Source organism: Bos taurus, chromosome 9 (assembly GCF_002263795.3).
Source record: "Bos taurus isolate L1 Dominette 01449 registration number 42190680 breed Hereford chromosome 9, ARS-UCD2.0, whole genome shotgun sequence".
Lineage (NCBI taxonomy): Eukaryota > Metazoa > Chordata > Mammalia > Artiodactyla > Bovidae > Bos > Bos taurus.
In genome coordinates, this window is record NC_037336.1 from 31,831,750 (window position 1) to 31,849,486 (window position 17,737).

A 17,737-nucleotide genomic window follows, 5' to 3' on the forward strand; every position below is an offset into this window, starting at 1 on the left:
TATATTTCAGGCCAGGTTTTTGGGGGTTTTTTGTAAGATATGATGATACTCATAGCTTTGACATGGTTTATTATCTTACTGAGAGATAAAGCAATTAAAATTTCTGTATATATAATGAAACATTTTAATTTAGTATTTTTTCTAATGAAACAGAATTTTAGAATTAGGGTTGATTATTTTTTATCTGCATGCTTATAAAACTACACTGGTTATTATTTAAAGTATATCACATTAATTAACAGCACATCTGCTCATTTCAGAATATCTTTCTGAAAACAGATTTGTTGGAATTTAAATGTAACATTGACTTGCTGTTGACTTAGGGTTTTGTATCCTACTTAACTGATGTGATTTTACTGCATTATCTGAATTAAAGTCTGAATCAGTCTAAAATTCATTTCCTTTGCAGATCATGTATCAGTTGGAGGACTTGGAGACAGTTTTTATGAATATTTGCTAAAGGCATGGTTAATGTCTGACAAGACAGATCTCCAGGCTAAGAAAATGTATTTTGATGCTATTAAGGTAAACACAAATTTAAATCATTATTGGCACTCAACTAACTTATAACTTGCATATTAATCAAGCTTTAATGAAAAAATGAAATACTACCTGAGTGGGTTGCAAAATATTTTCAGTTAGGTAGAATTCAATATGTGATAGTATAATTATACCAATAATAATCATACTTGATATGGTTTCGTTCTAATAGGGCAGTTAAAAGTTTTTTCATGGTTCAAACCTCAGTTAAGATTCACACATCTGAAAATGAGGTATTTTTCTTCAACAAGTGTGACTTCCCTGTTAAAGTCACAGTTAAAATTATTGTAAAATCCTGAATTTATATTCTAAAAATTAAGTAAGTTAAAATTACCCACAATTACAGACAGTCCTAATGGCTACTTCCATTTAATTATGGACAGTACTTTGAAATAAAAACCTGAACTAACCAAACTAATCTGTAAGGGACGATTATTAATAGTTTTCAAAGGTCCTTGTGATAGAAGAGGAATAAGGGGGAACAAATATTTGTTGATTTACTGTGTAATAAATAGTGTGTTAGGTAAATATATAATATGTTTGTTTCCTTAAATAGTTTTTGTGTTTTTATTTTCTATTGGAGTTGCGATTCATGGGGTCGCAAAGAGTCGGACACGACTGAGTGACTGATCTGATCTGATCTGAGTTGATTAACAATGTTATGTTAGTTTAGTTTTTTTTTTTAAGTGAAATGTAGTTGATGTATGATATTATATTAGTCTCAAATGTACTATATAGTGATTTGACATTTGTGTATGTTATGAAATTGTCACCCACAGTGAGTCTAGTAACCATCTGTCCCCATACAAAGTTATTACAGTATTATCAACCATATTCTCTTCATATCCTCATCAACATTTGTTATTTGTTGTCTTTTTGATGATTGCCATTCTGACAGGTGTGAGGTGATAGCTCATTGTGGTTTTAACTTGCATTTCCCTGATAATTAGTGATGTTGAGCATCTTTTCATGTGATTGTTGGCCATCTCTCTGTATTCTCTCTTCTTCAGAAAAATGTCTATTCAGGTTTTCTGTCCACTTTAATTGGGTTGTTTGTTGAGTTGTATGAGTTTGTGGATTTTGTTTAATCCTTTATCAGATACATTTTCAGATATCTTCGCCCATTTAGTAGGTGGCCTTTCTTTTTCTGCTGTTGTTGTTAGTTTCCTTCACTGTGCAAAAGCTCTTTAGTTTGATGTAGTCTCCCTTGTTTGTTTTTATTTTCCTTCCCCAAGGTGACAGATCAAAAAACGATATATGGAATTCTCCAGGCAAGAATACTGGAGTGGATAGCCATTCCCTTCTCAGGGGATATTCCCAACCCACAGATTGAACCCAGGTCTCCTGCATCGCAGGCAGATTCTTTACCATTTGAGCCACCAAGGAAGTCATATAAATATATATATAGTTCTAGGACCAATGTCAAAGAATGCACTGCCAATATTTTCTTCTAGGAGCTTTATAGTTTCAGATCTTACTCTTAAGTCTTTAATCCATTTTGAATTTATGTTTATATATGGTGTGAAAAAGTAGTCCAGTTTGAGTCTCTTGCATGTAGCTGTCCAGTTTTCCCATCACCACTTTTTAATTGGAATATAATTGTTTTACTGTGTTGTGTCAGTTTCTGCTGTACGATGAAGTGAATCAGCCATATGCATACATATATCCCCTCTCTCTAGATTTAATATTACATTGGTTCCCTCCAAGGTCAATAGTGAACTTTACTACACAGAGCAGATACAGCTCTTTAATATTTCAGATATTGGAACCAGACACCTTAGTTAGAGCTGTGGCCTTCATTTCACACAGCCTTTAAGACACATGATAAACATTAAAAGCAGACTAGGATATGGTCCATATGCCCTCTTCCAGATTTATTTTTTCTTCATTCCTGTGAGGTTTCAGGTTTTAACTCAGGGAGTTCTCCATACAGTATGGTTTCCCTTATATCATTTTTAATTACTGTCCTGGCAGACATTTTAATTATTCTAATCTTAAAGTGGCCCCCTAAGATCTTGATGTTCCAGGAAAGACAACTTTAAAATACTCTTTCAAATACTTTTCCCTTGGTTTCTAAAACTATACCCCGCCCCCCGCCCCCAGCTTTTAACATATTGTATTTAGACAAACCGTTGACAGGAAAATCCATTAAGAGCAAATGAAGTCAAAGTGTTTCCTCTTTCTCTTAATAGTAAAAACACTTTCAATCCATATTGTGTTTTTCAACTTAGAAAGCAAAGTTAGAACAATTGCACTTTTGATTTGAAGAAGTAGTCACGTCTTACATAGTAAAATTTCTTTGTGCTGGTTACATTTTGCTGCTTGCATGCGTGCCGAGTCGTTTCAGTCGTGTCTGACTCTGTGCCACTATGGACTGTAGCCCGCCAGCCTCCTCTGTCCATGGGATTCTCCAGGCAAGAATACTGGAGTGGCTTGCCATGCCCTCCTCCAGGGGATCTTCCCGATCCAGGGATCGAACCTGCGTCTCACATCTCCTGCACTGGCGAGCAAGTTCTTTAGCATTATCACCGCCTGGTTGTACTTTAAAAGATCATTTTTGTGAAGTAGAGGATCCCTTGCAGTGTTGTTCTGGACAGGTAATTTACTGGACATGCAGTCCATCAGCTTTAGCTTCTAGTGCCTTTTGAAAATCATTTAATCCCAGAGTGGCATGTTTTCTTTGGATTGTGTTAATAACAGATACTTTTGAGTTTTTACCTGGCTGTTAATGTGGCCTCATCTGGAAGCCATACTAAGAATCCAAGGTGGTAGATTCTCATGCTGCCAGAAAGTCCATTGGAGTGATCTGGACAGGTGACATATTAGGCATTTAGGATTCTAGAGGCACATCCAACTAATTTTTTTCAAATATAGAAGGATGAAATCACAAAAGATACAAGTTTATTTTTTCCTAATCAATTCTCTATAGGTTTGACAGAACATATTTTAAAACCACTGAAGACTAATTTTTCCTCCTTTATATTTATTTACATTTTCCCATTGCCACACAAACGTTGTTTCAAAAGTCTTGAAACTTCACTGTAGTTTGTTTTGAGAGATAGTGACTTGGTCAGAATCATACCAAAAATAATGTAGTACTTTATTCAGGATCCATAACAGGGTAATAATGTTTCTCTAATGCATGCTCAAAGCTATTACTCTTGCCATGTAGAAAGAATAATTTCTTGGGTGATGAACAAGTATCTGCTTGAAGGACTTTATTGCAATTTGTGCTATGAGAAGTGTAAATAACTAAGATGTTCAGTTGCATTAAATAAGAATGAAATATTAATGTAATATCTAGACCATCAATAAAATTAGCTTAACCACAGTTAATGAGCACAGTAGTGTGTTCATTTATTTCCTACCATCTTGGTTTCATTTGTTTATTTCTAATAAAGGTAAAAGAGGTTTGATCTACCTATGCATTCATTTTCATTCATTCTTCTCTATCACAATTTTGTCTGTATCTACTACAGGCATGCCTCAGAGATATTGTGGGTTCAGTTCCAGACCACTGCAATAAAGCAAGTAACATAGTAAAGCAACTCACATGAAATTTTTGGTTGTCCCATGCATATAAAGTTATATTTACACTACACTCTAGGCTATTAAGTGTACAATAACAGTATGTATAAAGCAAACAATGTATATACTCTAGTTAAAAATACTAACCATCATCTGAGTCTTCAGTGAATCATAATAGTAACATTAAAGGTGACGGATACAAATCACCATAATGAATATAATAATACTGAAAAAGTTTGAAGTGTTGCTAATTATCAAAATGTGACCCAGAGACATGAAAAGAACAAATGCTGTTGGAAAAACAATGCTGAAGACTTTCTTAATACAGGGTCACAGCAAAACTTCAGTTTGTGGAAAACACAGTATCTGCAAAGTGTAATAAAGCAAAGCACAATAAAAAAAGGTATGCCTGTATTCTCAAATGTGCTTCCTAAAATCTCTTTTTTGATGATACTCTAACAGTTATAGACACAGTCATAGCCCTTCTCCTTCCAAGAAGTATTAATAATTGAGAGTGTGGGGGGTATTTCCTATTTAAGTAATAAAAATAGTAATCCCAAGCCCTTATACTACAACTTTGTTTTTTTCTAATAAGGCTTATTTTGTTTATATACTCAGAAGAATATCAACAGTTCTGGGGCAGAAATAGCCAAAGATGTTTAGTCATTTTTGTAAAATCATTTCTCCCAAATTTAAAGACCTTTTTTCTTTTAAAAAAAAACTTATTCATCATATATTAATATCCTTTTTAATAGAATTATTAGGGAGGAATTTAATTCATGTGTTACCAGTAGTGATGTGATGATAATAAATGGCTTTTATCAAGTGCTAATCTAGATGTTCAAGCTGGTTTTAGAAAAGGCAGAGGAACCAGAGATCAAATTGCCAACATCTGCTGGATCATCGAAAAAGCAAGAGACTTCCAGAAAAACATCTATTTCTGCTTTATTGACTATGCCAAAAAATTCAGTATTAACTTTATTGACTGTGTGGATCACAATAAACTGTGGAAAATTCTGAAAGAGATGGGAATACCAGACCACCTGACCTGCCTCTTGAGAAACCTATATGCAAGTCAGGAAGCAACAGTTAGAACTGGACATGGAACAACAGACTGGTTCCAAATAGGAAAAGGAGTACATCAAGGCTGTATATTGTCACCCTGCTTATTTAACTTCTATGCAGAGTACATCATGAGAAATGCTGGGCTAGAAGAAGCACAAACTGGAATCAAGATTGCCAGGAGAAAGATCAATCACCTCAGATATGCAGATGACACCACCCTTATGGCAGAAAGTGAAGAGGAACTAAAAAGCCTCTTGATGAACATGAAAGAGGAGAGTAAAAAAGTTGGCTTAAAGCTCAACATTCAGAAAACGAAGATCATGGCATCTGGTCCCATCACTTCATGGGAAATGGATGGGGAAATAGTGGAAACAGTGTCAGACTTTATTTTTGGGGGCTCCAAAATCACTGCAGATGGTGATTGCAGCCATGAAATTAAAAGACGCTTACTCCTTGGAAGGAAAGTTATGACCGACCTAGATAGCGTATTCAAAAGCAGAGACATTACTTTGTCAACAAAGGTCTGTCTAGTCAAGGCTATGGTTTTTCCAGTGATCATGTATGGATGTGAGAGTTGGACTGTGAAGAAAGCTGAACGCCGAAGAATTGATGGTTTTGAACTGTGGTGCTGGAGAAGACTCTTGAGAGTCCCTTGGAGAGCAAGGAGATCCAACCAGTCCATTCTAAAGGAGATCAGTCCTGGGTGTTCATTGGAAGGAATGATGCTAAAGCTGAAACTCCAGTACTTTGGCCACCTCATGCGAAGAGTTGACTCATTGGAAAAGACCCTGATGCTGGGAGGGATTGGGGGCAGGAGGAGAAGGGGACGACAGAGGATGAGATGGCTAGATGCCATCACCGACTCGATGACGTGAGTTTGAGTGAACTCCGGGAGATGGTGATGGACAGGGAGGCCTGGCGTGCTGCGATTCATGGGGTCGTGAAGAGTCAGAAACGACTGAGCGACTGAACTGAACTGAACTGAACTGAATCACTGTATTGACTGCTTTATAAACAAAATGTTGCAGTTTTCTCAATGGATACTACTATTCCTATTTCATGGATAAGGATACTGAGATTTAAAGATACAGTAAGCAAATTACCCACAAAGTTTGCAGATAGTAAATGTCAGTGCTGAAATTTGAAGCCGAGCAATTGGGGCTTCCCAGACCAAGCAGTGGTAAAGATCTATCTGCCAGTGCAGGAGATCTTAGAGACACTGGTTTGATACCTGGGTCAGGAAGATCCCCTGGCATAGGAAATGACAACCCACTATAGTATTCTTGCCTGGAAAATTCCATGAATAGAAGAGCCTGGTGTCCATGGCATCGCAGAGTCAGACACGACTGAGCAACTAAGCACATACATACACAAAATCTGACTGACCGAAGAACAGCTCCTTTTTCTCCACTCTGTTTTGCCACCCTTTCAAGCCTAAGGGAGAGAAAGGAAGAGTAATAGCACTAGCCTGGGTTTTATATACAAATATGCTCTCCTCATTATTCAGAGCTGAGCCAGTGCTTTGTGTTATTTTTGAAAATGGAAATGCATTAAAGCAGCTTTCAACACTATACCAGTGGCCTGTCTTTGAAAAGAAGACAGCTTTTCTGGTCTGAGGACTACAAGTGTTTGATCATGGAACCAAGCAAAACCTATGGGGCTGGCCCAACAGCATTAATTCTAATGAACCAAACTAACAAAGCATAGATTAGAGGAGATGTACAAGAGCAATAAATGAAATTTCAAGTTGAGTTGTATTTATGGAACCAAATTCAAATTGTGAGTGGTTTTATTCTTTTATATATATATATATATATATATATACACATACTGTTGTGGTAAAAGTGAATATGTTAGTTACTCAGTCGTGTCCAGCTGTTTGCGACCCCATGGACTGTAGCCCATCAGGCTCCTGTGTCCATGGGATTTTCCAGGCAAGAATACTGGAGTAGGTTGCCATTCCCTTCTCCAGGGGACATTCCTGACCCAGGAATCGAACCCTGGTCTCCTGCATTGCAGATGGACTCTTTACCATCTGAGCCACAATGTTCTTTTAGTATAAATCTGAGAAAAGATTACAAAATGTTGAAAATAAGTATTATTTTCAGGCTATTGAGACTCACTTGATCCGGAAGTCCCGTAACGGGCTGACTTACATCGCAGAGTGGAAAGGGGGCCTCCTGGAACACAAGATGGGCCACCTGACCTGCTTTGCTGGAGGCATGTTTGCACTCGGGGCAGACGACGCTCCTGAAGGAATGACCCAACACTACCTTCAACTTGGGGCTGAAATTGCCCGGACCTGTCACGAATCTTACAATCGCACCTGTGAGTCCCTATTACTCTTCATATATGGTCTTTGTGCTTTTTTATTTCATTAAGTAACTTTGTCCATTTGTTGCCATCAAAAAAACATCCACTGTGCCTGGTGAATATTTGATGATTATGATTAATATCTTAAAGGAATTTACATTTTTACTTTAAGAGGCATTGCTTTTCTACATAAAAACATTTACTTTTAGTTTACCAATAAACAAAAATCCAGGCCATAAAAGGTCAAGTCTATCTTACTGACCCTGCTTTATGTAAATAACATTGGGCGAGAGTCCCTGTCCTAATACAGAAGAAATTTGGTATGTTATAAACCATTATTAATCTTCCCAGAATCTGCATGAAATATACAATGAATCTACATGCATGCTAAGTTCCTTCATTTGTATCTGACTCTGCAACCCTGTGGGCTGTAACTCACCCCAGGCTCCTCTGTCCATGAGATTCTCCAGGCAAGAATACTGGAGGGGGTTGCCATGCCCTCCTCCAGGGAACATTTCAGACTCAGGGATCAAACCCATGTCTCTTAAGTCTCCCACATTGGCAGGCAGGTTCTTTACCACTGGCACGACCTGGGAAGCCCCATATGATGAGTCTAGCTGCCTTCTTATGAAAGTTTGATGCACAAGTACTATATAACCTTCATGCCATAATGACTTAGAGTTCTCAAACACTAATTTTTTAGCTCACTAATAAGGTGGTGCTTCGCGCTGACCCAGTGAGGACTCGGTAAATGGTGGTAAAATGAAAGAAAGTAAAGGATTATTACCACTTTCTTAAATGTACTATTTTCAGTAGATAAATTAAAAATATATATTGAACATTGCTTATTATACAGTGTTTATAGCTATTCCTTAAAATGATCATTTTGGCACCCCTCTTGAGTGTTCTAAAGTATCTTTTAATTTCATTTAAGTTATAGACACTAAGCATTGTCAGAGACAATAACCCTTGTCCCCCACTGCATGTCTTTTAGTTGTGAAACTGGGACCAGAAGCTTTCAGATTCGATGGTGGTGTTGAAGCCATTGCTACGAGGCAAAATGAGAAATACTACATCTTACGGCCAGAAGTTGTTGAGACTTACATGTACATGTGGCGACTGACTCATGATCCAAAGTACAGGAAATGGGCCTGGGAAGCTGTGGAGGTGACGTTTTAGTTTGCTTGTGTTTCTTATGGGAATATGTGTGTGGAAAAAATACTCAGTGATCCCTATCAATCTAGTATATTAACTCTCCTATGATTCTTAGAGCTTAAAGCTTTGACCAGCCATCTTTCCATTCAAGACTGAGTGTTTTCAGTTAAGTCATCCCACATCCCTGCCTTCAGCTCTGTTTTTTGTATATAAATATACCTCCTCTGGTATTGAAGGAGAATCTGGAAAGACCTATTATAAAATTAAGTTCTCATGTTTATAAAAACATTGACCAGTTAATCCCACAAAGGGTATCTGGCAACTTGGGAATAGTCACCCTTACCTGTTGTATGTTTCAAGAAACCGCTGTATGATTGTTTCTTTTAGTCTTTGAGCATCATAGTGGTAATATATGCTTTTAATTAGAGCAAATGAGCTACTTAGATCTAACTTTTAGACAGTACCTATAGAAGAACTACTTTGTACATGAATATTCTAACACAGGTCTCGGAATCCTCAGAATATCTGTAAGCTTTCTATCTGTCCAGTGTGTTATTTGGATTATCCTGGCATTTCATGGATCTCTTCCTGCTGAATATGATGTATAATCTTCCTGAACTAATCTGTTGAACACTTTGTGTGCTGAATGCCAGAGGAGGTGCACTTTACGATATGCATCAAACAATGTCTAATTTTAAGAGCTATTATTTCAGAAGGAGTGGGAGGAAATTCAGGGGATAAGAACTGGCAAACGCTTTAATTATCCATACACTCTCTTACTGTCTAGCACTCTTTGTTAGAAAGTTAGCTGGCTTTTAAAACCATTAGGAATAACTTCTCTTAGGAAATCTAAAATGAGCATTGCCTTTGTGTAAAATTTAACTAATATCTTAGGAAGCTGTTGATGAATCTTGCTTATTACTCTTTTCATTTGGTATGTATCTTATCACCAGTTGTCAGTTATTTTAAGTAATAGCAATTCTTTATGCCTCTTTTTTTTTTTGAAAAATTTTCTAATTATGGTTAGTCAGTTGTAATTCCAGTTTCTTTATGTTTTTTCCTCTGAATAAAAAGTATATTAAAATTGAGATTCAGCTAAGCTTTGGTAATTGGGAATTATTTTGGTCTTCAGTAGGCCAGCAAGGAAATTAAGGTTAATACTCACTTGCAAGTACCAGTTTAAATTAAAAATTTCAGTAATAACATTTCATCAAATATGAAACACCATAGTTGATAAGAAACACCATTATTTTATATACCATTAAGAAAATACAACAATACCAATTAAATTATGACATGCCAATTTTAGACATGTTAAAGTGTGAAAAAAAATCATATGACGGTAGTTTGTCGTGTGGGCAGAAAGCTTTGATTTGCTTGGTTCTTGCGGAGGGAGTTGTCTGTAGGGTATGAAGGTTGGTTTGATGTGTTAGGGTTTTTATCTGTTGACTCCTTTTACCGTAGCATATGATGTCAGATTGTTTGCTTGTGTCGCAACACAGGAATCCCCGTTTTTTGCCTGTGGTAACTTCTGTTAGAACTTGAAATGTAGTCGGGGGTGGTAGTGCTGGGGCCTCTTGCCTTCTGTGAAAAGCCACGGAGATCATAGACTCAGAAGGTACGGCAGCACCTTCTCTTCCTTTTGTGCTGTGTCCCGTCCCATCGGCCCTCCCTGTGTCCTGGCTTCAGCTTCAGTGGACAACACCCTGGCCTGCTGGCCCTGTCTTGCCCAGCGCCAGTGCTTCTCAGCTGTTCTGACTCAGAGCCTCTTCTGAGGCAGCTGGCGGAGGTCTGGGACGTGTGGGAGGCTGCAGCCCCAAGGGCCGCCCTCGGCCACTGAGGTTTTGGAGTTGATACATCACTATCCCAGAATAGTTATTCCGAAGAATCATTCTGAGAAGCATTCTATTTGGCTCTTTAGAGGGTTTCAGGCAGGAATGAGCCCCCATGCACACAGCTGTGACCTGCTCCGTGTGTATTTCACTGGCCCTCCTCCCTTCCTTACTTCACTTTTCCCACCAGCTCAATCACTTCCTGATGTCACCTCTGTAAAAAGCAAAGCTCGCTGCATCCAGCCCATGTCTCATGCTCTGTTTTTGGAGGAACCCATGTCCAGAGGCTGAGAGTCCCAAAGATTGTAGTGAAATGATGTGTTCTGATCAGACTAAGCGTCCTGGGTACGTGACCTCTTCCACTGTCAAGAAACTAAAGCCAGGGACTGTCATGGGGACCCAGGAGAGCTGCTCGTCCCCAGCTTCACATCTCTGAAGTCTTAAAATTTAGACTTGACATGAGGGATTTTTTATTTTTTGAAAGTTAAAAATGCCTCTTTGGCATTTCTCCCAGCCTTGTTTTTCTTTTTAACTTACCAAAAATGTCAAAATATTAAAGTAGCTAGGCCTCTCTAAGCTTCCCTGGTGGCCCTAGCGGTAAAGAACCCACCTACCAATGCCTGAGACATAAGAGGCATGGGTTTGATCCCCGGGTTGGAAAGATCCCTGGGGTTTGATCCCCAGATTGGAAAGATCCCTGGAGGGAGGACGTGACAACCCACTCCAGTATTCTTGCCAGGAGAATCCCCATGGACAGAGAAGCCTGATGGGCTATACAGTCCATAGGGCCACAAGGAGTCAGACATGACTAAAGTGACCTAGCATGCAGGCAGGCCTCTCTAAACTTCTGAAAGGCCCGCACTGTGCTAATAATAGTAAGTGTGTCATCTTCTGGTTCTATTCTCAGGACAACCTCATGTTGAAAAAAAGGATGCTCCCTAGATCCAGAAAACTGAGGCCACAGTGAGGAAGTCTAGAGCTGGGACTTAGCCTCCACCTCTAAAATGTCAGATTGTGTTCTTGACTACTCTGGTTCACCACATTAGGCATGGGAGAGAGAAAAGAATGAGTGGAAGTGAACTGAAAAGATGAAAACTGTTTGGGCAGCACCAGCCCCCAAAACAACTCTTTTTTTCTACAACAGAAGAAGGAGCTTATAGAAATTTCTGATCCCTGGGTCGGGAAGATGCCCTGGAGAAGGAAATGGCAACCCACTCCAGTATTCTTGCCTGGAAAATCCCACGGACGGAACAGTCCATGGGGTTGCAAAGAGTTGGACACAAGTGAGCAACTAATGCATTATCATACAGAAATTTCTGTAGAAAGGAGGGTTAGCTGTTTATCATGCCTGGCCCTCTCTTTAGTTTATCACAGTACCAAAGAACTTCAAGGGAAAAAATCAAGAAAAAGTTTTGCGGATAAATTCTTCTTTTTAAGGAAATGTCTGGAAATAGGATTTCATTACGTTCAATAACAACAAATTTACCTACTTCTTCTGAATCTTTTTATTTTTTTACCCTTTTTTACAAATAATTTTTGGCCTACTCCATGTATCTGGCATTTGACTTTTTATCAGACAGAACAGTTATCAAAAAAGGAAGGAAGGAAAAATATAATAGAACCTGAAAGTTCCTTTCTTCAGGCTTTCCCTCCATTTAGTTCTTTGTCTGAAACTAAGAGTATAATCGAAACTGCTTTTTTTTTAAGTTGATTGTTCTTATGTTCCCTAGGGCTTTTAAAAAGTTCTACACTAGGAGACATGTTCACGTAGCCTGCCACTTGGATTTTCTTTCACCTGGTAATTAAATGCTTTTTCTCCCGACCAATGCTGTCTCCCTTCTGCCCTCCAGCCCTAGGGTGTGGAATCAATATCCTCATTATCAGTGTCTGCAGATGGAAGTGGATCGCTCAGCACCACACTCCTGCTCCCTGCCTTCGCCTTCCACCTCACCTTTTCCAGGCTCCGCATTCTTAGAGCCATGCTTTCCTCCGAAACCCTTTTCTCACCGATGAAGATTTTTCTCAATTAATATGGCAAGAGCTATGCCGTAGCTTCTTGGTAGTTTAGCTAAATAGGAGGAAAATGCAATATAATTATACAAATTTTTTTTTAAAAAGGGACAGGATTGTGATCTATAGAAGAAAACCGAAAAATAACCTGAAGAATAACTTGATCTTATTCATGTTTCCTTTATCTCATTAAACATTGTAAGGGACTTAGTTTTACACTTTATTATTTTTGTCAACATTCTATGAATTAGAACCAGATTTCCAGTAAGAGTTTGTATACAGTGGGAATCTTTATTTTACCATATAGTTATTAAAATTAATAGGATGTAGTGAGTAGAAAATAACTTCCTGGAGATGATTGTGCCTGGTAACCAGTAAGGCAAACCAGTGTAATATCCAGATATCCAATACAAAGAGCAGTCAGGTTAGCAGTAACTGACACAATGGAAGGCAAGTCATTTTAAAATTCTGTTACCTAAATTTTCATTCTCACACTGCCCATCCCTTATCTTTTCCCATCTCTGACTATAATACGAACTTGTAGTCAGTCAGTGATAAGAATGTAGGATCCTTTCTCTCTGGTTAGTTACCAGTGGTTTAATCCCATCTTCTTCCATCTCAGTCTAAAGAAAAGAAAAATATATTTCAGAAATAGATGCCAGCCGTGTTTTTTTCACTGGTTTTCATTTTCTCCTTTTATATCTGTCAGTCACCAGTATCACTCATTAGTGCTCTGCTATCGATTTTTTAAAGATAAGAAGTTCTGATGACCATAGCAGCCCAGCACGCTCAACCAGCGGTTTAGAGTCCCAGTTGACATTAACAGTTTTTCCAGACCAGGTGTCAACAAACTTTCTGTAAGAGCCAAAGAGAATTAGGCTTGGGGCCCATAAGCATTTACTCAGCTCTGCCACTGTAGTGAAAAAATGGCCATACACAATATATAAATGAGTGTGTCTGTGGTTCCATAATACTGTATTTACAAAAACAAAAAGCAGGCTGGATGTACTTTGTGGTCTGTAGTTTGACGAATCTTGCTCTAGACCATAAGATGAAATGGTTTAAAAATTATTCTGAAATTAAATGTAAAAATGTTTCCAGTTAGATGAGATATACTGTCCATGGGCTTCCCAGGTGGCGCTAGTGGTAAAAAAAAAAAAGCCTCCTGCCAATGCAGGTAGACATAAGAGACCTACCTGGGCTCTGTCCCTGGGTCGGGAAGATCCAGTGGAGAAGGGAATGGCAACCCACTCCAGTATTCTTGCCTGGAGACTCCCATGGACAGAGAAGCCTGATGGGCCTCAGTCCATGGGGTGGCACAGCCGGTCAGTTTAAGTCCTTATTTTATTTAAACGTGACAGTCTGGTAGTAAAACTCTGTGACAGCCAGTTTCCTGAAACGTGACCGTTTTTCCCCTCCTCTTTGCGGGTTAGGCCCTGGAGAAACACTGCAGGGTGAAAGGAGGCTACTCCGGCCTCAGGGACGTTTACTTCACCAAGGAGAGCTACGATGATGTGCAGCAGAGCTTCTTCCTGGCAGAGACACTGAAGTAAGTAAAAGTTATTCTCAGTGCGTGTGACCGAGATACCTGAACAGACCTTCTTTCTGAAAGTTGTCTTTATCATGAGCACATTCAAATAATACCAAGCATGACTGCTTCTGAAATCCATTCTACGTGCATGGCAGTAACTGTGGGTGTGTTTTCATCATTGTGTAAGTTCGGCGGCTTGGGACTACCCTTTTTTTTTTTTTTTAAAGTTAACATTTTTACATGTACTACCTTTTTTTTTATTTTTGGCTGTCCTGGGTCTTCATTGCTGCACAGGCTTTTCTCTAGTTGTGGTGAGCAGGGGCTACACTCTGGTTGCAGTGAGCAGGCTTCTCATTGCGGTGGCCTCTCTTGTTGCAGAGCACGAGCTCTCGGGCACCTGGGCTTCAGTCCTTGCAGCACATGGGCTCAGGGCTCTAGAGCACAGGCTCTCGAGTTGCAGCTCCCAGGCTCCAGAGCACAGGCTCAGTAGTTGTGGTGCACAGGCTCAGATGTTCCAAGTGTGGGATCTTCCCGGTCAGGGATTGAACTCGTGTCTCCTGTGTTGGCAGGTAGATTCTTTACTACTGAGCCACCAGGGGAGCCCCTTGGGACTGCTTTGTATGGTTCTTGTCCATGGACCAAAGCACACAGCAGCTTCTTTTCCTCAGCATTAACGAGTGTACTTCTTAAGGTTTTGCTATACTTGACTATTGTCCACACTTCTCCACAAGGGGAAGGGAGACGCTGATGTGGTTTTTCTGTGTCTTTGTGGTTTCACTGAATAACCGGGTCCCTCAGGCCTCACATACCCATGTTTCTCTCTCCAGATATTTGTACTTAATATTTTCTGATGACGATCTACTTCCTCTGGAACATTGGATCTTCAACACCGAGGCACATCTTCTCCCTGTACTCTCTAGGAATTTAAAGAAAGTTGAAGACGATGGGAAATAAAAAGACATTTTATATTTTACTCTCCTCCACTCCTTTCACTGCATACCTTAATAATTCTTTTTCTGGTGATCAGGCACATGATGAATTTTTATTAATAGATCTGTGATTATTCTAAGTTTTAAAATTGTTTTGCAGTCTTCTATGTTTATTATCATACATATAGATGGACCTAAATTCCTTACTGTATCCTTTATTATTCAGCCAGTGAATCACAGGGTTTTTTGTTGTTGTTTTTAAGTAATCTGTTATCTCCAGAGTTTATGAAGATGTAGTATTATTTTTAATAAACTGAATAGAACAGTATACCTATGATCTCTTAATTACAATTTTGATTTGACTGCAAAACTTTTTCCTCCTCTATGAGGAGATGATGTCTGCTTTAAGCTGTAATGTTTTGCCATGTTGCAAAAAGCCATAATAATGAATTAAATAATAAAAAAAGCTTTTTTCCTTTTCAATTTCATGTTAATCGGGTTTGTCTATTCACCAGAGACAGATCTTATAACTGTGACAGTGTCCTTATGCGGGTCTATCATTATTTGATAGAATATCTTCTAGAATACTTTACTCACATTGTAATTCAAATTAGAATATCATCCCCAAAGGATCATCTCCTGTCGACCTCATTTCATCAGATCCACGGTATATTTTTGTCAGTTAATTATATTAGTGTTTCCTAATTTGGGAAATAGTTTTCAGATTTTATTTTAAATGCCCTGTGTCATCTCTGGATCATGTACTGGTTAATTTCTTCCATTCTCCACCACACAACAAAGTGAGCTTTTCAGTTTTGCAGAGCTCTGCTATTACCGAATTATATTTTTTAAAGGGAAACTGTATAACTTTTAGTGAGTTAGCTTTTGCTTTTATCTGAATATGTAAAGAAATCGGGGCTCACTCTCTGGAAAGAGGGTATTTCATATGGTTTTTTTGTTTGCATTTCATCTGTAATGTATTTTTCTTGAAAAAAAGAAACTATTACATTTGTTTAGGTTTTTCAGGTTTGAAAAGGGTCTTTTCTCAAACTTAGTAAATTATTCATTTCAGTTTATGAAAGCAGGATTTAACTCAGAGAATCTTTGGCAATGTGTCTATTCATGGTCAATTGAGGAAAAATCTATTAAACTTTTAGGCCAAATTAGGATATAGTATATTTTGTCTGGTTAAGTTCAATGTAGCAATCTCCGCTTAGAAGTAATGCATAGGAATGGACACTCCCAATCCTCTACAGTCCTGTAGCAGATCAAAATAATTATAATTAAATGATTCTTCAAAACATTTTTTGAGATATGAGTCGTTTTCCCAGAAATAGATTTGGTTATCATATTGGTTCATATTTTATATATATTCCTGTGAAAGGGCTAATATGATGATGCATGTACTGAGGTACAGAGATTTTGACCATCTGTACTTTTCAACTACAGCGGTCACATAGATCAGTGCAACCCCATAGATTAGGTTGAAGCATATGAAATTAAGGCATTTGTAGTTTAAAAATTGCTCAGTATCAGTGATTTCATATGCTTCAGCCTAATAGTTTTTAAGACAGTTATTTTCTTAGATCTCAATAGACTGAGTTGTTTTAGCTATTTCAGCTTTTGAAAGCTTTTCAAAAGATTTCCATTGTCTGAAAGGCATATGACCTGCCCCTTTTTTCAATGTTATTCGTTGGTATATGTCAAAAAATAAATCAGTAAAGTTAGTAAGTGGAAAAGATCCTTTAGGACATCATGATTGCTATTTCCAAAACTTAAAGGCAAACGTAGAAGATTCTCATCAAAATTGGGCCATATGTATTTAGATTATAACTTTCATATGAATGTCTTTGAACTAGCAATTTAAAATAATTTATTTTCTTTGCTTTTCAATCTGATTTGAAAGAGCACACGCTGATAGGTATTTCTGCAGCAGATAGGATATTAAAGTCAGGTTGTATGAACACATAGGACTGTACTATGATGAACCTTTTCCTTTCTGATATAAATAGGTAAGAAGATTGTACTACATGCTGCCCAGCCAATAGCAAGAACAAAGTTATTTCAATTCTAGAACTTGGATATTTTTAGCCTAGGACCCAAAATACCAATCATGTAAGCAAAATAAGAGATTCCTATTATGGTGATATAATTTAATTAAAGTTATATTTTGTGTTAATTATTTTAAACAACTGAAGTCCTTAGGTAGAGGCTGTCTTTTGTTCATTTTCAGCAAAAACTGTGCAATTATGTTTACATATGTTTTCACATCCCAAAAGGTGAATAATTAAAATAGCACTTAATTTTGTTTCTGCACATGTTTGGTATACATTGTGTGACACACATGTAAGTTATATGGCAGTTTACAGAACTTCAGTGATGTTTGTCATGACACCTTCATGTGTACCAGTAGTTCTTCCCATTGTTTTTTATTTGTACTTAAATCCACTGTGTCATTTTCAACTTTATATAAATCTCTAATGTTATGGGAAACATAATAGATTGGCACATAATTTTTAAAAACTATATTTGTAAAATTTCTCTATTGTAAATAAAGTCTTTTGATATATCTCCTCATTTGTTCTGTTTTTCTCCATTTAAGTAAGCTTTTGGATGTTTTGGGATGAGTGTGTACCATGGCAAATGGACATATTAAATTCTAACAGTGATTCCATACCATACCCAGAGAATTGTGACAAGGACAGTTTTCCCATTAAAAATTTTAGATTGCAAATAATGTTGCATAACCACCTTTGGTTAATCAGATACTTTTGTTAAGAATCTGACATATGTTGAACACCAGGGCACATGGAGTAGAGACAGGGAGTTGGCAT

General features: G+C 37.9%; 1 protein-coding gene across 1 annotated transcript in view; it reads left to right on the forward strand.

Moving 5' to 3' along the window:
* Positions 1 to 17,480, forward strand: part of MAN1A1 (mannosidase alpha class 1A member 1) — a 173,558-nt gene extending 156,078 nt beyond the window's left edge. The window contains exons 9-13 of the mRNA NM_001205972.1: positions 410 to 525; positions 7,242 to 7,461; positions 8,441 to 8,613; positions 13,877 to 13,992; positions 14,802 to 17,480. Of these exons, the coding sequence (NP_001192901.1) occupies positions 410 to 525; positions 7,242 to 7,461; positions 8,441 to 8,613; positions 13,877 to 13,992; positions 14,802 to 14,928 (752 nt within the window). The 3' untranslated portion in view covers positions 14,929 to 17,480. The remainder of the gene's footprint in view (positions 1 to 409; positions 526 to 7,241; positions 7,462 to 8,440; positions 8,614 to 13,876; positions 13,993 to 14,801) is intronic.
* The last annotated feature ends 257 nt before the right edge of the window (positions 17,481 to 17,737 follow it).